Raw genomic sequence first — 26967 nt, 5'->3', positions numbered from 1 at the left:
GAAAAATAAAATAAAATCAAATAAAATACAAACTGAAAAATATAAACAGAAAAATAAAATAAAATAAAAATTCGAAATTTAAAATAAAATAAAAAAAATAAGTCAAAGATAATCAATAATCACACAAATTAACCAGTTAAACCACGAATCCCCGGCAATGGCGCCAAAAACTTGATGGACAAATTTGTAAGCACCAAAATATGATGTCACAAACTTGTTTCACAATCGGCAAGTATGACCGAATCGTTCAAGTAATAAAACTTGGTAAGACCAAGTATCGTTCTTCCCAAAGGACTCACGGCCTAGTTTAGTTATGTGGTTTCTTGATTAACTAAGACTTACAAACGAAATATTTGAGTTTAAAATGCAAGACAGAAAATAAACATGTATGCATGAATTTTGATCAATGGCAAAGACAAAAGATAAACACTTTCAATGGAATATATGAATGAATATGTTGTTGGGGGTCAATTTCATCTCATCCACTCTCATATATTTTAGGAATTCATCATTCAAATCATCATTGTTAATGCCACTCACTAATGTACCATTCTAGATGGCTTCTCCCTAATCAAATAGTTCATACAATTCCTAGCATTCCTAATGATTAGTTCATTACCGCAGGAGCTTAAGGCAACCAATATAATATTGTCAGTAAAATATTGGGAGAAATTCCCCGGATCTAGATTTCCCCGTACGTGTCCGTATCAACAAAACCAATAATCATGCATTAGAATGAGTTAAACAATGCAAGCATTGAGCAAAGAGGAAAAACCCTAACTAATGATGAAAAGAAAGCATATGTCTTAATTCAAAGATGTATTCAACAAATCCATATATGAGAGCTTCAAGAGATTACATTGATTCCCCAACAAACATACAAGGTTTAGTTCACCATATTCATGGTGAACCTAGATGAATAACAATGAAAGTATGAAAGAATAAACCCAATAAAGGTGAAGAGGTAGCCTGAGCATCCAAGATCCTCCTTCAAAGGGGTGAAAGAGAGAGTGTTTGCCTCGTTTCTGCCAAAGATCCCTAACTAAAGGACGTGCAAGCCCTTATATACTAATCTAGAGTTACAAAAGATTACAAAAGCCCAAGCCCAAAAAGTGCCGCTCAGCGCCATTTACCGCTCAGCGGTGGTTACGCGTCTTCTTTCTTCCCCTCAGCGGCCATTTGCCCCTCAGCGGTTCCAACGCCACCTCTTGAGTGCCGCTCAGCGGTAGTTTGCCGCTGAGCGGTGCCTTGGACTTCTCCTTTTTGCACTCTTTCTTGTCTTTTCTAATGTCCTCTCTCTTATTCTTCACTTCTTTCACCAAATTCACCTCAAAACCTGCACAAAAACACTTAAATCAAGCATAAACCTGTCCAGCTCTCTTATTTCTGAAAATATAAACAAAATGCATGATTTCAAGCTAGTTTCTAAGTCTAAAGGTTGCTTTTAGTATCACTTTTAAGCATGAAAATAACAGTTTTTCAACTGTTATCAATACCGCACCATCCTTTCTTGCACCATACAAACTTCATCAAGTTCATCAAATTGAAAACATGCTTTATCATCATTTGGATATGTCATGGCCTTGGATACGTCAAAAGTGACTTCTTCATCATCAACTCTCAATTTAAGCTTACCATTCTCTACATCAATTAAAACTCTAGCAGTCTTCATAAAAGGTCTCCCAAGAATGAGAGGTACATCACTATTCCCTTCCATCTCCATTACAATAAAATCTACTGGGAATACAAATTTGTCAACCTTCACTAAAACATCTTCAACCACTCCATATGGATATTTAAGAGACCTGTCCGCCAGTTGAAGAGCCATTCTGGTTGGTTTGATTTCCAAACCTTTAATTGTTCTACACATGGATAACGACATTAAATTAATGCTAGCTCCCAAATCAATCAATGTTCTTCCAACTTCCAAGTCTCCTATGGTGCATGGAATAGTGAAGCTTCCTGGATCTTTAAGCTTAGGAGGTAATTTCTGTATGATTGCACTGCAGTTACCCTGTACCTTGATAGTTTCCTTCTCAATGTATTTGTTTTTCTTTGTAAGCAGTTCCTTCAAAAATTTTGCATATGATGGCATCTGTTGCAATGCTTCAGAGAATGGTATAGTGATCTCCAGCTTTTTAAACAACTCCATGAATCTTTCCAAGTGTTTTTCTTTCTCCTTCCTTGAATAGCTCTTTGGATAAGGAAGTGGTTTTTCAAACTCTCTTTCTTTTTGTCTCTCTTCTCTCTCTTCTCTCTCTTTTTTTTTCTTTCTTTTCATCTTCTTCTTCTTTCTTTTTTTCTCTCTCAACTCTTTCTTTCCACTCACATGTTTCTTTTTGTCACAACAGTTTTACACTCCTTTCTGATATTACCATTTTTCATCTTGTCAACTATTCGCTCAATATGGATCTTCATATTTTCAAATGCAACTTCCACATTCTTACAATAAGATGCATTCGTCTTCAAGAATTTTTGGAAAGTCTCGTCAAGTTTGGTTGTCTTCTCAGATGGACTAGATTGCATTTGCCATTTTTGTTGTTGCCATTGAACCATTGAAACCTTTTGTATTTCTTGTGGTAATTGAGAAAGTTTCATAATTAGTTCTTCCAACTGTTGAGAAATAATTTTATTTTGAATAAGCAGAGCATCATTTGATTGTAAGAACTCCTTCTGACTAAGATATCTGCTTTCACTGTTGAGTTCATTGTCACTAGTAGCCATATTGTCAATGATTTCTGTAGCTTCCTCTGGAGTTTTCCATTTGATATTTCCTCCTGCTGAGGCGTCAAGCATCATCTTGGTTTGTGAACCAAGACCTCCAAGGAAGATTAGGACTACTTGCACATCGTCAAAGCCATGCGTGGGTGTCTTTCTTAATAAGCTTTTATACCTGTCCCATGCATGCCCCAGTGATTCCTCCATGCCTTGCCTAAATGATGAAATCTCTTGCTTCCCTTTATTTACTTTTGATTGTGGAAAGTATTTGTTTAGGAACTTGGTGATGGAAGCTTAGCCATGCTTAGAATGACCTGGACCTTGCAGACAAAGCTTCAAAAAAAATCCTAGAACATTATTGGTGTAGCAGATTGAAATCAGCAGTGTGAATGCAGCGGAAATTGAGTGAGATTGGTTGATGGTTGGTGTGTTTGAGTGGAATGAGTATGTGGGGGAACCTCACAGCTCAGAAGGCCTTCCTACAATGGAAGGAAGCTAGAGGAAAGGGAAGAGAAAGTAGAGAGAACAAATGACTCAAGAGCAATAGGGCTGGAAATTAAATTCAGCAGCAATTTACTAAGCTCAAAAGTCCTTTACATGGTGAAAGAGGTCTCTTATTTATAGGGAAATAAGAGCCTCAGATCTAAAATGAAATTCAAAATGAAATGACAATTAAATTGAAATAAATGGCTCCAATTTTGGTTTGGGCAGCAGCTCACACAGCTCATGTGAATTCTTGGGCAACAAGTTTGAAAAAGGAAAGCGCCAAATTTTATTTTGGTGGTTTTGGCCAGCAGCACACATGTAAAACACCTTTGTTTGATAGCTTGGGCAGCAAGCTTTTCCCCCAAGTCTTTATATTGGCAGCTGCTTTTTATTAATCCTACAAAGCAAGGAAAACTGTGCTTTTAATTATGGGAAAAAGAATCAATGTAAATTACCTTCCATAAAAGCAAAATGGTAGGTGATCCTTCTTCCTCTTGAATCCTCTTTGCCATGGCTCTAGTAAGAGGTCCAATGTGCGTCTTAGATGGTCTTCCATCACTTGGTCACCACTACTTCCCACTCTGTAAAGCTTTCTTCTGGAAAAGAATTTAACCAAAGCTTAGCGTTGCCTCCTAATGAGAATGGAAACAAGCTAAGTTTGATTGCTTCGTCTGACACCCCATTTATTTTCACCGTGTTGCAAATCTCATTAAAAGTTGTGAGGTGCTCATATGGGCTTTCGTGAGACAACCCATTAAATTGATTACTCTTCACCAGTTGAATTAATGCTGGCTTAACCTCCATGTTGACTGCATTGACCCTTGGTCTTGCTATGCTGTTAAAGTGTTGAGGTCCAGCTATATTTGTGTAATCTGCAAGAGTTCTTCTGGCATTATTATTCTCCATATTTTCAGTGCTATGTTCAGAACCTTGTGGTGATGGTTGTAACAGAGTTTCCTGAGGAGGAAAAAGTTCTCTAGATGTACGGATTCTTCTCCTCCGTCTACTCTCGTCTAAACCTTCAAGAAGAGGTTCTGCAGTTTTCTTGCTCCTAGTTCGGATTGCTTCCTGCATACACAAGAAAACAAAACCCTAGAAAAATTGGTTAGCACAAAAAGATATAAAAGAAGATATAAGATAAGAGATAAGAAGAAAAAATAAAAACAGAAAATAAAATAAAATAAAATAAAATAAAAATAAAAACAGAAAAAATAAAAACAGAAATTCAAAATTCAAGTCAAAGATAATCAATAATCACACAAATGAACTAGTTAAACCACGAGTCCCCGGCAACGGCGCCAAAAACTTGATGACAAATTTATGAGCACCGAAAAACGGCGCCACAAACTTGTTTAACAATCGGCAAGTGTGACCGAATCGTATCAAGTAATAAAACTAGGTAAGACCAAGTATCGTTTTCCCAAAGGACTCACGGCCTAGTTAGTTATATGATTTGTTGATTATTTAAGACTTAAGAACAAATTGATTGTAGGTTTCAATGCAAGAGACAGTAATTAAATATGTATGCATGAATTTGATCAATGGAGAAAAACAGAATACAAACACTTCTATGAATTAGATGGATGAGTATGTTGTTGGGGTTATCAATTTCATCTTATCCACTCTCATATACTTTTAGGAATTCATCATTCTTATCATCAATGCTAATGCCACTCTCTAAATCACCTTGCAAGAAGGCCTATCCTTAATTACGAGTTCATACAATTCCTAGCATTCCTAGTAATTAGTTCTTAAAGTGCAGGAGCTTAAAGGCAACCAATATGCTATTGGGAGAAATTCCCCAGATCTAGATTTCCCCGTACGTTCCCATATCGACAAAATCAATAATCATGGCAATGAATGAGTTAAACAAAGCAAGCAATAAGCAAAGACGAAAAACCCTAGCTAAAGATGAAAGAAAGCATATATCTTAATATAAGACTTTAAAACACAAATTCCATATATGAGAGTTTCACAAGATTACATTGATTCCCCAACAACAATACAAGGTTTAGTTCACCATATTCATGGTGAAACTAGATGAATAATAATGAAAGAATGAAAGATAGAACCCTAGAAAGAGGAGGAGGCAGCCTGAGCATCCAACACTACAAGAAAAATGCAAATTATCTACTGATATTTATATACGGATTTTAATCTGTATATAATATATGTATTATATACAGATTTTATATACGGATTTTGGAAAGTGAATTATATACAGATTTTATGTACGGATTTTTTCTGTATATAAAATTCATATATAAATTTTAGCATGTTAGAATGGGAAAATTTGTGAAAACCAACATCCGTATATAATAGTGTATAATCTGTATGTAATTAAAAATAATAATTATTAAAGATAAAATCTAAAAATTCTTTTCCCTCTTTTACGGTCACCCTTTTCCCACTACTTTCCAAAATCTAAAAATTTTACATTTTTTCCCTCTCTTACGGTCACCCTTTTCCCTCAATTTTCTAAAATCTAAAAATTTTACAAATTCCATTCAAAATTAATCAATAATCTTAGTCACTACTCTAAGTTCTCTCAAAGTACAAACCCTAGGTTTCTTCTCCTTTCTTGACGCATCAGTAGTCCCCTAGACCAGTCATTGTCGCACCTTCTCTAGAGATATACGAAGCCTTCCGAGCTCACTCACTGATATACAAAGCCCAAGTCTGACTCCCTCTTGCTCACTCTCAGTTCAGCCCCTCCCGTTGCCTCCACTCTCGTTCACTCTCAGCTTAGTCTGTCATTCACTGTCGCTGGCTCGGGTTCACTCACAGTGTTCATCGCTCAGGCTCTCACTGATGAAGATTGTTCTTCCTACTTCTTGACACACAGAGTTCGTTCATTGTTCATTGATGTGGTAAGTCATGTTCTTCGTTCATCATTAAATCCATAAATTCATAAAACTCGAAAACCCTAATTCCTCTCTTCTTTTCTTTCTTTCGTTCACTCATGTGAAAGCATTTATTCGGGCTTGAGCTTTGTTGTCTAGATCGGAGGCCAACTAGGCCAACACATGTAGTTGGCCTTTCGGGGTAGGGTTTATAATGACCCAATTTTAAAAACTTAAAAAAAAGACCCTCTTTTTCTAGGGTTCTCCATCACAAATCAGAACCAAACAACATCCTACTTTGTTTGACTGCTCTGCTTGATTGTGTATGTATGCAGTATGAAGGTGCAGCCAATGAGGGTGGTAGAGGACCGAGTATTTGGGATACCTTCACTCACAAATATCTAGGTAAATATATATGATTATGATTTTCTCTTATGCTTATACTGAAGATCTTTTCCAAAATTTATATAATTATTGATATATAGTAATTAACATGCAAAAAAGGTAGAAGACAGAAGCAATGAAGATGTTGCAGTTGACTCGTATCACAGCTACAAGGTATTGTCGATTCAAAGTTTTTGTTTCTTTTGATGTAATTTATCAACAACTATCATCACTAATGAAAAGTAGCGCTGAAAGCTTATCAGATATTTGCATCATATAATATGAAATAAAGTGTTGCTTTTGTAAATTTCATTTCTTATCACGATTATTGCTACACCTAATGATTAGCATTAAGAGCTTGTTTATCAAACTCTAGATAAATATATTTAGAACATTCTATCCAAATTAAATGATTATTTATTACTTAGACTAGACCCTAGGAAAGTTTAACTAAAAGAAATGTTAAACATTAAAAAAATTTAAGGAATTGTTGTTTTAGTTTGTTTTCCATCGTTTTCAAATAAACATGTTTTGTTACATCTTATATTTCAGGACAATGTTCAGATTATGAAGGATATGAATTTGGATGTTTGTAGGTTTTACATGGTCAAGAATTCTTCCGAGTAATTCAAATATAGATCTATGATTATTTTGGAGTAAGCTTTACTTGTTTGGTTGTTTCATTACAATCATTACTTATTTATCTACTATAAACTGCATATATATTCACATATGGAAAGCTAAGTGGAGGTATAAACCATGAAGGAATTGACTCTTACAACAACCTTATCATTGAGGTATTGGCAAATGGTAAGAATAAAAACTTTATTATGGATATTTTTATTATGCTTTACATATAGCAACTTCTCATGTTATTGGTGATGATAAAACATTAATATTAATCATCTTTTATATTAAAATAATTTCAGGTTTTGAAGCATTTGTAACTATTTCATTGGGATCTTCCTCAATCTTTAGAAGATGAATATGGGCGTTTCTTAAGTCCTCGCATTGTGTAAGTTTTGCAATTTAATGAACATTTTCACTTGAATGCTTTGCTAAAATGTTTTGGGAACATTCCTAAAAAATCACACACTTTAATATAGGAACAGAACCCTATTTCACAACACATCACCAACTTGTTGCTCATGCAGTTGTGGTTAATGTGTACAAGACTAAGTATCAGGTCAGTTTTTATTAAATTTCAGCTTCGTACTTGCTATGTTTGTTACTGTGGAACATATTTTTTAATATATTAAATGCAAAATAACATGAGAAACTTATAATTCTAAGTGTTTGCTAGCATGTGGAATATCAGTTTATCCAGTATTTTTTGTATTGGAAGAATAGTTATATAGTGGAAAAGAGCATGAGAAACTGATAATTCTAAGTGCAAAGCATTACAAGAATAAGAACCATTCACGTTAATAAATAAGATGGATTCAAAATAAAGATATAGATATCAACCTTTCTTTTAAATGTTGGTTTCTTAACTATTTTCCTTATTCTTAAGGCCATCAAGATTTCAATTGCTTTATTTCTTCTCCAGTACCACTTTTTCTTCTATGCCTTTAAGATATTATAATTTATAAAAGGTTTAATTGCTTCCTTTGTCCCCAGTTTGGTTGAATTGTGTCAAATTCATCCTCATTTTTAAAAAAGTTTCATTGTCGTCCTCACGTGGTGTAAAAGTTTCATTGTCGTCCTCACGTGGTGTAAAAGTGTCAATTGAATCCAAACATAGAAAAAATGTGTCAAAGTAGTCATTTTTCCTATATCTCTGTGTCTTCCTTTCATACAATCAAGTACAGATATTCATTTTACCTTATCCAATTTAAGGCTTTTCATAGCTCCAGAGAAGTGACATATGAAAGGAAGACACAGATATATAGGAAAAATGACTACTTTGACACAAATTTTTTCTATGTTTGGATTCAATTGACACTTTTATACCACGTGAGGACGACAATGAAACTTTTTTAAAAATGAGGATGAATTTGACACAATTCAACCAAACTGGGGACAAAGGAAGCAATTAAACCTTTATAAAAATACATGCATAGAAGTAACTCACTGTACTGATTGCATGAAAAAAGATACCAGTGAGTTTGATACATGCTCTAATCGCCTTAGTTTTTGTAATTTGATCATCCTGTTGATTTTACACCTTAATTGTAAAGTTCATTTCAACCCAATCCAATGTATTATGAGTTAGAATGCATTGGTTTTTGGCATTTTGAAAGAGTTTAGAAATATTAAAATAACTGATGTAGTATTGAAATGCGCAAATTAATTCTACATCAAATAACACATCTCATGTAATTCACAACATAATTCAAATTTTAAGTTAAACATAATCTCTTAATAAAATATAGCATAGGTGACAAAAGTCCTGTTTAATACATAAAAATAGATGTTAGTTCATAATAATCGCATGAAAAAAGACTTTTTTTATTCCTTTTGCTTTTTAATTTCAATCTAATTACCACAATGTTGTATTGGATTGGTTGATGAACACTCTTAGTATAGATGATCTATATCAATATTGTAGAACTTTGAGTTTTTTAAGTACTTTGTGATCTCAATTAACTCTCAAAAGCCTTTCTTCATTTTAGCTTTTCAACTTGTATCCTTTGAATGACATTATCAACTTACCCATCTTTCTTGGATTATTATTTTTTATTTGAATGTCTTAACGAATTCTACTTATAATATTTTCATTTTAAAGCTTTGTTGGACTTTTATTATATAAGGAGTAACAAGTATGATATATCTCCAGAGCTTGCTCTGTCATGGAGAAAGGTGCAAGCAGGAAACAGAGAGAAGGAAAGGAAAAGTGCAAGAGGTATGAAATTAAACTTTTATTTTTTTTGAAAACTTACAACTAAAAAAAAGGATTTTATTTAACATAGGCTGAGTCAATAATTTTTAACATGCAGTATTGATTTTATTTAACATAGGCTGAGTCAATAATAAGTAACATAAATATCTATAGTTTTATAATGATGAGGTGTACTATTTTCATAGGGCTTTGCTATTCATTTATTAACCACTAATAAAACGTAGGTTGTATCATCTATTCTAATCCCAGTTGTGCTTCTTTCTGGAACTATGTAAAAGTTGCCCATTTTAGGGTGATGAAGCATAGCAATTACAAATGTTTATATCTTAAATGTTTTATTTTATCTGCCATGTGTTTAGATCTATTTGAAATATTATACATTAAGACAAATAGATCTATTTGAGATATTATTTAACTAGTTTTGTTTCCAATGACCAGCAATCTAAGTCTACTATAGTTCTGTCATTTCTTATCCCCTCCCTTTGTTTTCAGATTCCATCAAGCTTGAAGAAGGTCGTCCATCCAATAATTTTTGGTGCAGCATTTGCAGAGCTAGCAGCAATTATTTCACAGTTTCTTTCTTAGTAGAGCTTGATTCTATTTTAGGTGTAAATTATAGTTTAGTTAATATTCAACTCTATATTGTACAAGGGCCGGTTTGTTTTGAACTCTATTTATAAAGTCTTTCAATAAAAATTTTATGTTTTAATTATTTGTTTTAAGCATAATTATATATTATAAATTCTTTATATAATATATAATTATATAACCTTATATAATATTGTATTTGTAAGTTTCTTTGTTTCAAAGCTTTCTATCTTTTACAAATAATTATTTTTTCTCTATTGTATGTTACATACGCATAATCTGTACGTAAAAAAATATCTTTTTGATATATTAATACGGATATTATATACGGATTTATCCGTATATAAGTTACATACGGATTTATCCGTATATAACTTATATACGGATATATCCGTATGTAACTTATATACGGATATATCCGTATATAATTTAGCTACGATAATTTTATATACGGATTTTTGTCCGTATGTAAGCCGTATGTAATTAAGTGTTATATACGGATTTTGGGTCTTATATACGGATTTTGGCTGTATGTAATTCAATTTTTTCTTGTAGTGCAAGATCTTCCTTCAAGGGATGGAAAAGAGAGTGTTTGCTTCGTCTCTGCCAAAGATACAAACCCTAGGACGTCCTAAAGCTTATATACTATTCTAAAATTACAGAAAATTAGGCCCAAGCCCAAAAATAGTGCCGCTCAGCGGTAAGTGCGTGAGTTGTTTTCTCCCCTCAACGGCCTTTTCACCCCTCAGCGGAGCCAACGTAACTGCCTGAGTACCGCTCAGCGGTAAACTGTCGTTGAGCGGCAGTTGTGGCTTCTCCTTTTGCACTTTTTGATGTCTTTTCTGATTCCATCTCTATCGTTCTTCACTTCTTTCACCAAATTCACCTTAAAACCTGCATAAAAACACTGAAATCAAGCATAAACCTGTCCAGCTCTCTTATTTCTAAAAATATGACCGAAAGCATGATTTCAAGCTAGTTTCTAAGTGTTAAAGGTTGCTTTTAGTATCAATTTTAAGCATGAAAATAACAGTTTTTCAACTGTTATCACTATTTCACCAAGATTGATTCTACAAGAAATGAGTACGAGCGCTTGGTATAAGACCGAACACTACTCAGTATGAACGCTAGGTGTAAGACCGAGCACTAATAAACTTCTAATAAAAGGTTTGATAGGTATATTAAGATACTATTGAAGTGGTGTTTACGAACAACAATAATATACAATTACATATATATATATATATATGTATGTATATATATATATATGTATGTATATATATATATATGTATGTATATATATATATATGTATGTATATATATATATATATATATATATATATATATATATATATATATTTTGAGTTATCACAGTAGACTCAGGCACAACTATGCTTGGCCGAACGCTCAATCATAGTATTACCACACGAGGGCGCTCGTCCTACACTAGGATTCTCTCCAAATGAAAGAATCCCATTTTAACTATGTTCACCAAAAAAACCGAACGGCCAATGACCGTTCAGTAACGAACGTACTCTATCATAGTAAAAATTTCATATTCAGATCTCGTTGATATTTAACTCATTTTTCAATACATCATTTTTTAACCTTATAACTTCACATAAAACATCAATTGACATACTTCATAAAACCTATATCATGTTAATAAATCATACTCCAAACAATTACTCATATTCACATTCATATACTTCAAACATCTCAACCATCATGCATTATATTCATTCATTTCAATAACGGACGTTCATACAGTACAACAACATACAGATTAAATTAAATAACATTCCCTTACCTCAAAGCGTGAATGTACGTCCTACAGACTGAGACTCAGTTCGCCGAACTACGATCCTTTCTACCCTCAACGCTCCACTACTCTTCGAACCAAAATAAAACAACTGACCAAACTCGTTCAGAATGTAACTAAGAACCCATGCAACCAGAACTTGGTTTGCATGTTTACAAGAACGAACGGTTAAAGACAAGCAAGACTTACCCGTTCAGAATTTGAAACCAATCGGATCAAACTAAAGCTTGGGACGCCGGAAGTATTCCTACGGTGCCTGAACGGAGATCGGAGTAAAGAATTGATGAGTTTTCTTAGAGAGAAGAAAGAGTCTCTAGTGAGAAGGAGGAGAAATGGGAAGTTCAGAGTTTTGGGAAGAAGGTTGCATGCAGAAGAGAGTGGGACGGAAGTTTTCAGAAAATCATTTTCTTCCCACGTCAAAACGAGCGTCCGCTCTTCTGCTGACACCTACATCCCACTATCTGATTTCTGATCCTCGTTTCTTGACACCTGGCGTCCGCGCAGAGGGTTTTGGGTGCGTTTTAAATGAGCTGACAGGAGGGGTTTGGGTGCGTATTTATGAGGTCTTCAATTACAGAACCTTATCCATGTTGACATTTCTTCAAACAGCAACAATGCTATTGGAAGTCTTCTAGCAAGTATGTGTCCTTGTTCCTTTTTGCTTGCTATTTCAGCTTTAATTTCTTGTCTTGGCTGGATTGTATGTGTCTTTCCTTCCTTATTAACTTTGAATTGAGTCATATGTTTGTCCTCTTTAGGAGTTTCTAGAGTATTTTTCTGAAATTGCATAGCTAAAAGTTTTACATCTCCATGTTTGTATGCTGAATTGAGTTTGATCATCATAGGATTTAAGTGTGTAAACTTTGCTTATATATTCTGCATTAGTAGAGGTCTTAAACCAATCAAATATTAGCTTTGTGCAAACACACCTAAGCACCTCAATTTTACTTGGCCGAGACTAGCCAATCTCCTAAACTGCATGCACCACAAAAAAAATTCAAAACTGTTTTGCATTGTTTGTGCTGGTCTGGCCGTGAGCTATCTTCATTGTTAGTGTGTTTGCTAGCTTCATTTTGAGCCTCTATTTTACTTCAATTACAAAATATATAGGTTTGAGGTTTGCCAAATTATTTCCAGCATTAATTTGATCTTACTCTTCATGTATGCCTAGCATGTTTGTGTGATTTACTTCTTAGTTGTGTCAATTTGTTTGCTGCTGTCTTGTTCATTTTGTGCCACTATTTTGCCTCCATTTTTTCTTGTTGTTTTGTCTTCATAAAATCATTAGATTGTTGCCTCCTTATTGTGTGCCAAGTTTCTTGATTTTTAGGTTCCATTTCCATCATTTGTCTTGTAGTTTTCATTCATTTTTTTGGCTTCTTCCATGGGCTGTCTTGATTTGGATCCTTTGCATTGAGGGTGGATTGTACATCTTTCCATTTGCTTTAGACTTGAGTTGGTGCTCTCAAAGTGGACTTGTGAGACACTTTACTATTTTGAAAGAAGGGTGCTGCCCTTACCTTGTTTTTTTGAGACACTTTGCCGAGAGATTTGAGCTTCCTTTCTTGTTGTTTGAGTGAAACCGTGGGCTGCTGTATTCCCGTGCATTATGCTGCTATTTTGCCGTGATTTTTGGCTATTTCTAACCAGTTTTATGTGTTAGATTTACTGCTGTTTGCTTTGTTAACATGTCTGCAGGTTCAAGCCGTGTTTCCTCCAATGAAGCTAGTCATCACGAAAGTGCTTCTAGCAAATTTGATTTGATGAAGGCTTTTCAACAAATGCAACATCAACTTGACTCCATTAGTAAACGGTTGGACAAGGACGTGAAAGCAAAAGGGGAGCAACCTCATTGTCATGATCATGGTTCCTACAAGAAGAAGCAAGAAGCTAGAACCGTAAATGTATACCTTCCCTCGCCAAAGAAGCATCAAGAAGATAAAGTTATGGACCAAGGCCTTACACTACCAAAGTTGAACTTGCCTACTTTCAAAGGGGAAGTCGAGCCGTCTATTTTTCTAGATTGGATAGCTCACTACAAAAATTATTAATATTACCGACGGATTTTTATCGACGGATAAATTTCCGTCGGTAAATTTTCATTACCGACGGCTTTACCGACGAATTCTAAATTTTATTTACCGACGGCCAAAAGCCTTTGGTAAATCCGTCGGTAACTGACATACACATTACCGATGGACATTTTCCATCGGTAAATCCGTCGGTAAGGTCAATGTCAATTACCGACGGATTTACCGAAGGCTTTTGACCGTCGGTAAAAAAAGCGGGAATTTTCCCGCCCATTATTTCACTTACCGACATTACCGACGGATTTACCGAAGGTCCATGTCCGTCGGTAAAAAGAGCGGGAATTATCCCGCGCAAATCCTGGCTCCAGTGTCAATATAGTCCTTTTTTTCATTTTCCAAATTTAAGACATGTTAACATGAACGCTAGGAGTCTTAACGGATTTACATATAGGACAAATGTGGATCGTAGATCCACATACAGTACACAAACACAGGTGTCGGCACGGCAAAATCAGTACGCACGACTCTTCTTTCCCACAGTTCCTGCAAAACCTTCCATTACTCTCACCCATCATCATTTCCCGGCAACTACCGTCCTTCTTATCCTTCACACTTGCGCACCCCGTTCTTATCGTGCGCCATTCAACCTCTTTCTTTTCTTCACCGTCCTCGTCGGTGCTTCCACAGCAAGACTGAGCATCGTCCATCAAAGCTGCGGCATCACCATCGTCCACCATTCCGCGTTGCGTCAACACTTGTTCTAGATTTAGCCGTAAAGCATTCGCCGTAGCTTCGTTCGTTTGAGCCAAGTCACGCCAAATCTGATTTTCCATGCACAGAGACTTCACTTTCTCTTCCAACGCCCAATTAAGCTTTCCGATTTTCTCTATTTCCTCCTCTTTCGTCTTCAATTTCTTTATCACGCCTGCCTCAATCGCGTCGATTATCCTTTTCGCTTGCCGCTTTCGCTTCTGATCAATTTCTATTCTCACCTTCTCCATCTGAAGACATTACACATCATACATCAAAATCGGTATTTCAAATTCAAGCAGGGATAAACGAAAACATCGCAAAATCAGTATTTCAAATTCAAGCCCAGACACATGGAGTTAATCGGAAACAGAAACATGAAATCATGATGAAGAAATGAAACATACTCTTTACACAGCGACGAAGGAAGAGGAAGAAGATGAACCAGGTCGCGACATTTACCGACGGATTTACCGAAGGCCCAGATCCTTCGGTAATTACCGAAGGCTTTACCGACGGACGAAAAATCCGTCGGTAAAGTTTACCGACAACGTTTTTACCAACGGTATTTTAGCCGTCGGTAAGCCGTCGGTAAATGATAATTACCGACGGATTTTATACATTACCGACGAATTATGACCGTCGGTAATCTCAATCATTCTTGTAGTGGCTAAAGTAGACCAAATTTTTGAGTTGTATAATGTAAATGGACCTTTGCGTGTAAAGTTAGCTTGTTTAGCTTTAGAGGGATACGCCAAACAATGGCTAAATAGGAGATACTTAACCATGGCCTCACCCGCGAGTACATGGGAACATTGCAGGGACATTTTGTACCAACGTTTCGTACCTCCATACTACCATAGGGACCTCTTGATTAAGCTCCAACGGCTTACTCAATGTAGACGAAGTGTGGAGGAGTATGCTCGCGAGCTCGAAGTGCTCCTACATCGTACTAACCTTAAAGAAAATGATCATGCAAAAATAGTTAGATTTATTAGTGGACTTAATAGCAACATCGAAGATATAATTGAATTCCATGATGATGAGACTTTAGATGTAGTGGTTCATAGAGCCATGAAAGTAGAGAAGGAACTCTTGAAAAAAGAAGTTTGTCACAACAAATTTTCCAAATCTTCAAGAGATGTTTTCTACAAATCTTCATCATCAAAGGATAAAACCAAGGATGTTTCTAAGGAGCCCACTAACAAATATTGTCCTCATTCTTCTTCTAACCATTCCTCTTCCCCACCTAAATCTCCTTCTAGACCAAGTCACATTAAATGTTTTAAATGCTTAGGACATGGTCATATAGCCTCTGCTTGCCCCACCAAAAAGACAACATGCATCGAGGGTGAAGTAATTATGACTAATGAGTCTACCTCTTCCTTACCTTCACCATCCTATAGCTCTTCTTCCTCATTAAGTGATGCCAAAGAGAAGGTCATGCTTACTTGTTTAAATAAAGCAAGAAAAGAAAGAGAGGAGAGAGTAAAAGAAGAGACTGAGAGGAAAGAGAGAAAGGAGAGAGAAAAGAAAGGACAAGAGGACCTTGTGAGAGAAAAAGAGAAGGAAAACGTCATACATACACAGGAAGTGCTACTGAAGGCACCTTCCACTCTCATCATTCTACAGGATTCAAGCAAATTTAGGGGAGTTTTTCCATCCTTCCACTTTTCTCCAAATATTAAGCTTTCTTCTTTTCCTCAAAACTTTTGTGAAACTATCCCACCTTTTTCATCTCTTATTCCCACTTCTTCACACACCATTTCCAAACCACATCTTGAGTTAATGTTTTCTTTTTTAAACTTAACTCAAGACAAAAATAAAAGTTTTTCTAGAGAAGGATTTTTAGTTTTCACTAAAAAAATAAATCCAATTTCAAAGACCCATTCTTTAATTATTCCTTTTCTATATACATTGTTTGGTAAACATCAATTCATTCACAAAATGTTTGATTTTTTTTGTAGGTTAACATTTGATCCAGGAGGAGTTCCTTTAGATTATCAACCAAATAAGTCACTCATCTCTCTTTTTTGCAGCTTTTTCAAAGATTCCAAGTCGAATCCTCTCCAACCTGGGGGGGATGATATGATCATACATAGGTCAAGAATGAAGAGTTCCTGAGTGACAAAAAGCACAAAAAAAGTAGAATAGGTTTCATAGGCATGTATTTGCCTCTTTGATTTCTTTCTCTTAGCTATTGTGAATAAACGCTTATAAACTCTTGTTTCTCTTCAAGAACAAGCAATGTGGGACTTTCCATGGCTTGGTCTTAAAAAGAAAAGGAGAGGAAATGGGCGTCCTAGGCGTTAGTGCAAGGTAGCATAGGTAGTTTTCATGTTTTGAACTATAGGAGAACTAGTTGCCTTATAAATCCTTTCGAGTGAAGATATTTCATCAATGTGGGACTTCAAAGTTCCTAGAGGATGTGCAGCAACTGGATCTTGCATCCTAGCTCATTCCAAAGGCTATATAATAAGGCTTAGGGGTCTCCTTTGTACACTCACCATTGAATCAATTGATTTCTTGAGTTGATTTGCATATTTGCAATCCTCTTTTGAGATAGTATTCTGTCCCCAAAGTCCCTCTTTGGGCAGACCTTATCTTGCTTAAGCAAGTGGCGGTCCTCCTTTGATGCTTATCTTGGAGCCTCCTTCAAGTGGCGCATCTTCAAGTCATAAGTTCCCTTTTCTCTAGTCTTTTCCATTTTTAATTTCTCTCCACTCTTTTGTATGCCATTTAGAATATTCTCTCTAGGTATGCTATTCCCCATCATATGTTGTTGGGGTTTATCAATTTCATCCTATCCACTCTCTTGTATTTAGGAATTCATCATTCTTTTCATTAATGTTAATGTCACTTTCTAAATTACTTTAAACCCGATGTCTCGGTGAAGAAAGTCTATCCTTAATTGAGTTCATACAATTCCTAGAATCCTTAGTAATTAATTCTGAAGCACAGAAGCTTAAAGGCAACCAACTATCATACTCCTATGTCTAGGTTGGTAATATACTTTTGGGAGAGATTCCCAAGATCTAGATTTCCCCGTATGTGTCCATATCGACAAAACCAATAATCATGACATCGAATGAGTTAAACAATGCATGCTTTGAGCAAAGAGGAAAAACCCTAACTATTAATGAAAGAAAGCATGTATCATAAAAATGATCTTGAAGAACAAATTCCATACAAGAGAGTTTCTAAGGATTTACATTGATTCCCCAACAACAAAATAAGTTTAGTTCACCATATTCATGGTGAAACTAGATGAACAATGGAATGAAAGAATGGAAGAGATAGAAAAACCCAAGAAAGAGAAAATGAGAGTCGTCAACATCTCCAATTCTACCCCCAAGGGGTGAAAAGTGTGTTTCTGCTTCGTTCCAGCCAAAGATACAAACCATATAACATCTGGTTGACTTTTCTGGTTGACTGGTTGACTTTTCCACATTCTGGTTGACGTTTTGCATTTTGGTTGACTTTCCTACACTACAAGTCCTTGATACTTCAACCGTTCTTTCAAATTATTCCAAAAATAGAAAATTGGCCCAAAGCCCAGAAAAGTGCCGCTTAGTGGTAAATACCGCTCAATGGTAGTAGCGCGTGTCAATTCTTCCCCTCAGCGCCATTTTTCCCCTCAACAGTGCCAACGAGTACTGAAAAGTGCCACTTAGTGGTAAATGGCGCTGAGCGGTACTTGCTGATTCTCTTCCTTTTGCACTTTTTGTGCCCTTTTCTGATTCCATCTCTATCCCTTTTCACTTCTTTCATCAATTTCATCTAAAAACCTGCAAAAACAAGGAAATAAAGCATAAAACCTGTCCAACTCTATTATTTCCAACAATTCAACAAAATCATGAGTTCAATCTAATTTCTAAGTCATAAAGGTTGTAATTGAAGTCAATTTTAAGTATAAAAATAACAGTTTTTCAACTGTTATCACATGCATATATTTCTGAGTGTTGATTCTAAAGGCTCGCCAAGTTTGGTTTTGTTTGCTTTCTTGAATGCATTGAGTTGACATTGTTTCCCTAGACACTTGAGAGAAACACTGATAGTGCATCTGTGAGGTTTTGTTATTTTTTATTCACCTCTCTAGTTGATTGATCAATTTGCCATGCTTGGAATTGCTTGGATGATTTCATGAGTATTTCCTTTCTCTGATTCATTCTGTGTTTGAGGTTGTCTACTCTTTTTCTTTGTCCAGATTCCTTGAGAACTATGTAATTTTGTTCCTTTCCTTGTGAGTCATTGTTTTCTGTGTGTTGAGTTTGTGTCATACCCCTGATGTCCTCTTAACTGTTCCTTGATCTACGTCTTGATTTTTCACAGGAGTGCAAAAGATTAAGTGTGGTATATTTTGATGAGTCAATATTTTCTTGACTTCACTTAGTTTATTGTACCGGATTTAATTAGGGAATTGTGCTTGAATGTCCAGTATTTTTCCATTTTTGCTAATTGTGCTTAATTTGACCAGAAATTCTTATTTTAATTAATTTGAATTATGTGAGCCTATTATTTTAATTATTGATTGCAGGAAAAATTTTGGAAATACAATTTGGGACATTTGGAGGGTTGTCACATAATTCAAGACTCTCCATAAAAGAAGTGTACAGAAAAAGGAGGGCACTACGATGATTTTACTCTTTGGGCTTTTGAAAAACGGGTGCTTCAATTGAAAAGGGGAGTGACGTTCAGCGAGGCCCAGGAGCATAGTTTTATTTTTTATTTCAATTGGAGCAACTTAAATTGAAGAGGTCACGATCTTTTTTGGATGCACACAGCACACAGTTTTTAGGCTTTTAAAAATTATAGCGCCTTCAATTGGATAAGCAGCTGCCGCGTCCTGGAATGAGAAGGAACTCACGTCCACAATGTAGGCCTACACTCATTCAATTATTACGTCCAGCAGGCTGGAGCAGCAGCACACAGGCTTGGATTCACGCGGACAGCAGCGTCTTGGGAGGTGCACAAGGAAGGCAACGATGCACCCAACAACCTTGTGTCCAGCAAAGAAGCGGTCCAGCAGCTGGGAAGAAAAACACAAGCGGGCTTTGGACATCCAGGGGGCTTCACGCATCCAGCAAAGGGGGCACATGGGTGATTAAATGGAAGGAGGGGCAGTAGCCGCCAAAAAAGGAAGCACATAGACGTTCTGATATAGAGGGTTATGGGTGATTTTCATGGAGGAGGCACATCACATTTTGAAGATTTCCTTTCACTTTGAAGAAAGAGGAGTTAGGCCCATCAGGAAGGAATAGCCCCCGAAAGGGTTTTCTTTTATTGTATTCATGCTTGGATGCGAAAGAATTTTATATTCCAATTGTTGAAATACCAAAAGCATTGTATGGGCCACCGATTTTGAAGTTGTTTTCTATGAATCATCATTCACGTTTTTCAATGTTCATCATTAACTTTCCATAATTCTAATCCATTCCTATTCATGTGTCTTTTTCTTTATACTTTTCACGTGATGGAGCAACTTAGCATTTCATTTATTAGCTTTAGGATGCATTTTATTTATTAGCTTTAGGATGCATTTTATTTTCTTTCCTTGAGAAATGCACACACGATGATTGAAGCCTTAAAAAGAGGCGTTAATTCACTTTTGCTTTTAGTGAAAAAAAAGGCTTACTCATTTACGGATGGAGGTGTCACGGCCTGGCTAGAGAGAAGCACACTTTCATTTTGCTTTTTAGAAGCACATGGTGCATTTATGTTCTTAGTAGAGAGCATGGTGATTTTCCTGGGAAGAAGTGAAGCGGTAACTCATGAAGGGAAATTTTGCTTTTATCCCAAGACCACTTTTAATCCAAGAATGAGGTGATTCAATTCTGATGCATCCTATTATTGTTAACACCTTTCTTTTATTTTAGTATTGTTAACACATATTCAAGGTTTATCATGCGACTTCTCTTTTTTCTAATACAATCAACATTTCATCTTTTTGGTTCTATAGTTGATATTCCAATTCTATTTTGAATTCATCTTTGCGTTTTTGTTTCAATGCATTCAAATCTGCACTTTAATTTTATTTTGTTCTATTTGAATTTTGTTTGATGGGTTGTTATTTTTTGTCGTTTCCATTTCTAATTTACTTTAATGTTGTCAATTATGTTTGGTTGTATTTAATTTCCAATTTTAATTTAATTCATTCCTAAGTACAAAAACACTTTCAAAACCCCCCACTGATAACAGTTGAAAAACTGTTATTTTTATACTTAAAATTGACTTCAATTACAACCTTTATGACTTAGGAATTAGCTTGAACTCATGATTTTGTTGAATCATTAGAAATAATAGAGTTGAAAAGGTTTTATGCTTGATTTCACTGTTTTTGCAGGTTTTAAGATGAAATTGTTGAAAGAAGTGAAAAGGGAAAGAGATGGAGACAGAAAAGGACACAAAAAGTGCAAAAGAAGAGAATCCGCAAGTACCGCTCAGCGCCAACTACCGCCGAGCGACACTTTCCAGTACCGGTTGGCACCGCTGAGGGGAAAACTGACGCTGAGGGGAAGAAGTTAAACGCGCTACTACCGCTAAGCGGCACTTTTATGGGCTTGGGCCTAATTTTCTGTATTTTTTAGAATAGTATATAAGCTTTAGGACGTCCTAGGGTTTGTGTCTTTGGCTGGAACGAAGTAGAAACACTCTTTCACCCCTTGGAGGAGGATTTTGGATGCCAAGGCTCACTTCTCAACTTTCTAGGGTTCTATCTTTCATTTTTTTCATTGTATTTCATCTAGTTTCATCCATATAATTCAAATCACGTGTTTTGTTCCTCCTTGCCCATTGATCAATACATGCATACATATTTACTTTTGAGTATTTGCATTAAACTCTTAATTAATCGGTTTTGCAAGTCTTAGGTAATCAATAAACCACACAACTGTCTAGGGCGTGAGTCCTTTGGGAAAACGATACTTGGTCTTACCAGGTTATTACTTGATACAATTCGGTTACACTTGCCGAGGGTTAACAAATCTTTGACTCTGTTTTTGGGCTATTGTTAGCAAAAATCAAAGATGAAGTTTTGATGATGAACAGATTTGCACAAGTCAAGATCCATAAAGACAAATTGAAGATCTCTGTATTTTATAAAGCTTTTATAATAATCAAAGTTGATGTAATAGTGCTCAAATATGTATTAGGGTTGATTCTTGTAATTTATATTTGATTTATTTAGTTAATCGATTATTCCTGAGAATAATCAATTAACACTAGCCGTTGGGGGTTTCAGATTTGAAAAACTAGCCGTTGGGGGTTTCAGATTTGAAAAACTAGCCGTTGTACTCATTATTAATCGGTTAATATTTATGTTAATCGATTAAATGCGTTAGATGGCCCGTTTTCAAAGAATGGAAGGGTATTAGGCTGAGTCTATAAAATGGCTCACTCTTTATCTCAAAAATAACTCTTCCCTTGTGCAAAAGATCTCTGAACTCTTTGAGAACTCTGTGAGATTGTTGAAGCTAAGGAAACTCTTATCTGCAAAGTCCTGAAGTGCTACTATGGTGACAGAGGAATAGCTTGTTCATCCTTGGTGTGTCCGAGGAAGTGCCTGGAAGAGAATCATCCTTCGTGAAGCATTCGAAGGAGGTGGTCATCCTTTGTGAAGATTCAAAGGAAGTGTAAGTTCATCTCCTGTGGTTTCAAGAGAGGTGGTATTTCTAAACTCTTACAAATTGTTTTTCTTTGTGACTAATATTTGTAAGTGTTTTGTGTTAGTGAAAAAAGGTTTATCTTGTTTGAGATAAGCGACTGGACGTAGGATCCTAGTGATCTGAACCAGGATAAAATCACCTGTGTAATTTTTCTCTTTCCCTTACTCTGTCATTTATATTTAATCATTCGCCCAGTAAGAAAAATTAAGAGAAAAATAATAAAAGGCACAATAAAAGTATATAACCAATTCAACCCCCCCCCCCCACTCTTGGTTTGTTCCACGCTAATAATTCCGTTGCAGCGATTCTAACAATTGGTATCAGAGCTTGCTTTGATAGTCATTCAAATGGCAGGATCACATCAAACCTTTGCAGAGGGTGCATCAATCAATAGACCCCCACTATTCACAGGTGAGAACTATGCATTCTGGAAGGTAAGAATGCAAATATTTATTGAATCTATTGATTGTGAAATTTGGGATGTTATTGCGTCTGGCTCTTCTGTTCCTACTAACAATACACAGGAACCAAAGCCCTGTGGTCAATGGACCACTGAAGAAAAGAAAAGATTTCAGAATGACGTAAAAGCCTGGAATATCATTGCATCAGCGTTGACTGTTGATGAGTTCTACAGGCTCGCTGTTTGCAAAACGGCTCAAGAAATGTGGGACGTACTCAGAGTGATGCATGAAGGAACAGATGATGTAAAGAGGGCAAGGAAGAACTCCTTAATCCAAGAGTATGAAATGTTCTGGATGAAGCAAGAGAAACAATTTCAAACGTTCAAAAACGCTTCACCAACATTGTCAATCATCTCATTGGACTGGGTAAGTCATTTGATACCGATGAACTTAACATTAAAATCTTGAAGTCTTTAGACAGGTCGTGGCAACCAAAGGTGACTGCAATCTCGGAGTCACAGAACCTCAACACCATGACTATGGCGGCACTCTTTGGAAAGTTGAGGGAACATGAACTAGATCTTGGAAGACTTGATGAAGAAGAAGCAAAAGCCAAAAACAACAAGAAAAGTTTGGCATTAAAGTCGGAGGTTGAAAGAAGCAAAGGTAAATCGGAAGATGAAGACTCAGACGAAGAAGAAAATTTGAGACTCATGATAAAAAGGCTCAACAGGTTCATGAAATCAAAAGACAAAGGAAGATTAAAATTCGAAAAGAAAGAAAATCAAGGATCTTCCTCACACTATAAATGTTATGGTTGCGGAGAAAGGGGGCACCTAAAGGCAGACTGCCCAAATCAAAAGAAGAGTGAAGACAAAAAGGAGAAAAGATTCTTCAAGAAAAAGAAGGCCTACATTGCATGGGAAGATGACAACGAAACAATTTCCGATTTGAGCGAATCTGATGAAGAAGCAAACATTTGTTTAGTGGTGAACGACGACGCTGGAAGCCAAGTAAGTACATCTAGCGATTCTGATAATTATAGTCAAATTAGTGAAGATGAATTGCATGAAACTTATGCTGCTTTAATAGTAGAATCTGAAAAATTAGATAAAGCTCATAAGAAATTGAAAAAGGATTTCAAAAATTTAAAATTAAATTTTGAAAATATTTCTGAAGAAAATAAAAATTTGAAATCAGACTTTGAAAATATTCTTGAAGAAAATAAAAATTTAAAATTAAATTTTGAAAATATTTTTGAAGAAAATAAAGATTTGAAAAATAAAGTTTTATTTTTTGAAAAGGGTAAATTTACTAGTAGTGATGAATGTGCTTCTTGTGAAAATTTTAAGAAACTACTAGAACACACAACCTTAGGAGAATGTAGTAAAAATAACGAAAATAAGGTTGTTAAAAATAAGTATGTTCCTAAAATTAAAAGTAAACATAATAATAGAACCCGTAGAACATGGGTAGAAAAAGGAACAACTTATAGGAACACAAACTATGTATCATGCTTTTATTGTATGAAAAAGGGTCATACTTCAAATAAATGTAAAATTAAGCATTATGGTGTTCCAAGTGGTAGATATGTTTGGGTTGTAAAATGATTTCTTTTTTCTAAATCTAACCCAAAGGACCCATACAAGTAGTTGGGTACCTATTGTTTAATATTTAGAATTTCTTTAAAACAAAATTTAAGAAAATTTTATTCCAAGGCCGATGAAACTATTTTTTTGGATATCTTCTAATATACAAAGCATATATAGTTTTCAATCGGAAAACATTTGAAATAGAAGAATGTGTGCATGTTGTCTTTGATGAAATTGTAGACCTTGAGGCAAAACCTCTTGAGTCAGTTGAATTAGATGCAGGCAATGATGAAGATTTGTAGAAGACAACAAATGAAGCGAAGAATGATGAAAATCCTCAAGATGAAGATCTAAACAAAATGTGGAAACAACCTAGAGGATTATCATTACGAAGTTGGAGGCATATCTAAAGGGGTAAACATTAGAAGAGATCTAAGAATCTTTAGAAATATCATAGGATTGAATTTTTAAATGCGTTCCAGTTTTGCAATTTTGAAAAACTAGCCATATTTTTGTACGCTTTAAAATTCCTATCTTATATAGTTCATTGTATGTTTAAACAATGTTTTATAAGTTCTTCATCCTAAAATTATTTACTTTAAATATCCTATTGTGTATGTTTGAATGAATCTTTAAATTTGAAATATTTTTAGCTCATATGCATACATGCTTTTATTAAGGGGGAGTATTATCTTAGGGGGAGAACACCAAACAACCTTTTTAATTATGATCAAAAAGGGGGAGAAAGTGTTTAAAGCTTATTTAAGCTTATTTGCTTATTTGTGTTTATTTACTAATGCACTTTTTCTTCCATAAGTTGTGTTTTATCCAGATTATTACTAAAAGCTTTAAATCAGAAGAATTTTTTATCATCATCAAAAGGGGGAGAATGTTAGCAAAAATCAAAGATGAAGTTTTGATGATGAACAGATTTGCACAAGTCAAGATCCATAAAGACAAATTGAAGATCTCTGTATTTTATAAAGCTTTTATAATAATCAAAGTTGATGTAATAGTGCTCAAATATGTATTAGGGTTGATTCTTGTAATTTATATTTGATTTATTTAGTTAATCGATTATTCTTGAGAATAATCCATTAACACTAGCCGTTGGGGGTTTCAGATTTGAAAAACTAGCCGTTGGGGGTTTCAGATTTGAAAAACTAGCCGTTGTACTCATTATTAATCGATTAATATTTATGTTAATCGATTAAATGCGTTAGATGGCCCGTTTTCGAAGAATGGAAGGGTATTAGGCTGAGTCTATAAAATGGCTCACTCTTTATCTCAAAAATAACTCTTCCCTTGTGCAAAAGATCTCTGAACTCTTTGAGAACTCTGTGAGATTGTTGAAGCTAAGGAAACTCTTGTCTACAAAGTCCTGAAGTGCTACTATGGTGACAGAGGAATAGCTTGTTCATCCTTGGTGTGTCCGAGGAAGTGCCTGGAAGAGAATCATCCTTCGTGAAGCATTCGAAGGAGGTGGTCATCCTTTGTGAAGATTCAAAGGAAGTGTAAGTTCATCTCTTGTGGTTTCAAGAGAGGTGGTATTTCTAAACTCTTACAAATTGTTTTTCTTTGTGACTAATATTTGTAAGTGTTTTGTGTTAGTGAAAAAAGGTTTATCTTGTTTGAGATAAGCGACTGGACGTAGGATCCTAGTGATCTGAACCAGGATAAAATCACCTGTGTAATTTTTCTCTTTCCCTTACTCTGTCATTTATATTTAATCATTCGCCCAGTAAGAAAAATTAAGAGAAAAATAATAAAAGGCACAATAAAAGTATATAACCAATTCACCCCCCCCCCTCTTGGTTTGTTCCACGCTAATAATTCCGTTGCAGCGATTCTAACAGCTATAAGATTTGTTCATCAAGTTTTTGGCGCCGCTGCCGGGGACTCATGGTTTAACCAGTCTATTTGTGTGATTTTTTATTATTTTTGAGTTGTGAATTTTGTTTTCTGTTTTTATTTTCTGTTTTTATTTTCTATTTTTTTTTATTTTCTGTTTTTATTTTATTTTATTTTATTTTTCTGTTTTCTATTTTTATTTTTCGTTTTTTATTTTCTATCTTCTTATCTTATCAATTATTTCTTATCTTTTCTAAGTTTTTCTGCTAACAAAATTTTTCTAGGGTTTTGTTTCCTTGTGTATGCAGGGTAATATTCGGACTAGAAGCAAAAAGATTTTTGAACCTTTTCTTGAAGGCCTGGACGAAAGTAGAAGGAGGAGGAGAGTTCGAACTTCAAGAGAACTATTCCCTTTTCCTGAGACACTCTTACAACCTTCACCACAAAGGTCTTACCATAACACTGAAAATATGGTAGAGGGGAATAATGGTAGACAGACTCTTGCAGATTACACCACTTTTGTTGGCCCTCAACATTTTAACAATATAGCAAGGCCGAGGGTCAATGCTACAAACATGGAGGTGAAACCAACGTTGATACAGTTGGTGAAAAGCAATCAGTTTAATGGGCTATCACATGAAAGCCCGTATGAACATCTCACCACCTTCAATGAAAACTGTAACATCGTGAAGATAAATGGAGTGCTAGATGAAGCAATCAAGCTTAGCTTGTTTCCTTTCTCATTGGGAGGCAATGCTAAGTTATGGTTGAATTCTTATTCAGAAGGTAGTTTTACAGAATGGGAAGCTGTGGTTGCAAAGTTTTTAAACAAATATTTCCCACAATCTAAAGTCAACAAAGGGAAGCAAGAGATCTCTTCTTTCAGACAAGGCATGGAGGAGACATTAGGTCAAGCATGGGATAGGTACAAAAGCTTTTTGAGAAAGACTCTCATGCACAGTTTTGATGAAGCAGCAGTAGTTCTACTTTTCCTTG

General features: G+C 35.3%; 3 protein-coding genes across 3 annotated transcripts; 2 read left to right on the top strand and 1 right to left on the bottom strand.

Moving 5' to 3' along the window:
- The first annotated feature begins 3404 nt into the window (after positions 1-3404).
- Positions 3405-9982, top strand: LOC148191019 (uncharacterized). Its single transcript, XM_088101254.1, has 8 exons — positions 3405-3446; positions 5877-6074; positions 6383-6452; positions 6556-6605; positions 7028-7054; positions 7172-7241; positions 9211-9276; positions 9766-9982. The coding sequence occupies exons 1-8, from the start codon at positions 3405-3407 to the stop codon at positions 9951-9953; spliced, it is 711 nt and encodes a 236-aa protein (XP_087957380.1). The 3' UTR covers positions 9954-9982.
- A 3389-nt stretch (positions 9983-13371) lies between these two features.
- Positions 13372-24917, top strand: LOC148191017 (uncharacterized). The gene is made up of 3 exons (XM_088101253.1): positions 13372-13713; positions 15133-16430; positions 24878-24917. The coding sequence occupies exons 1-3, from the start codon at positions 13372-13374 to the stop codon at positions 24915-24917; spliced, it is 1680 nt and encodes a 559-aa protein (XP_087957379.1).
- Positions 14115-14755, bottom strand: LOC148191018 (putative BOI-related E3 ubiquitin-protein ligase 3). The gene has a single exon (XM_088102458.1). The coding sequence runs from the start codon at positions 14712-14714 to the stop codon at positions 14115-14117; it is 600 nt and encodes a 199-aa protein (XP_087958584.1). The 5' UTR covers positions 14715-14755.
- Positions 24918-26967: the final 2050 nt, after the last annotated feature.

Source organism: Vigna umbellata, chromosome 11, assembly GCF_029865625.1.
Source record: "Vigna umbellata cultivar VRB3 chromosome 11, Vumbellata_1.0, whole genome shotgun sequence".
Lineage (NCBI taxonomy): Eukaryota > Viridiplantae > Streptophyta > Magnoliopsida > Fabales > Fabaceae > Vigna > Vigna umbellata.
The sequence above is the reverse complement of the archived record's forward strand: the minus strand, read 5'-3'. Positions and strand labels throughout refer to the sequence as shown.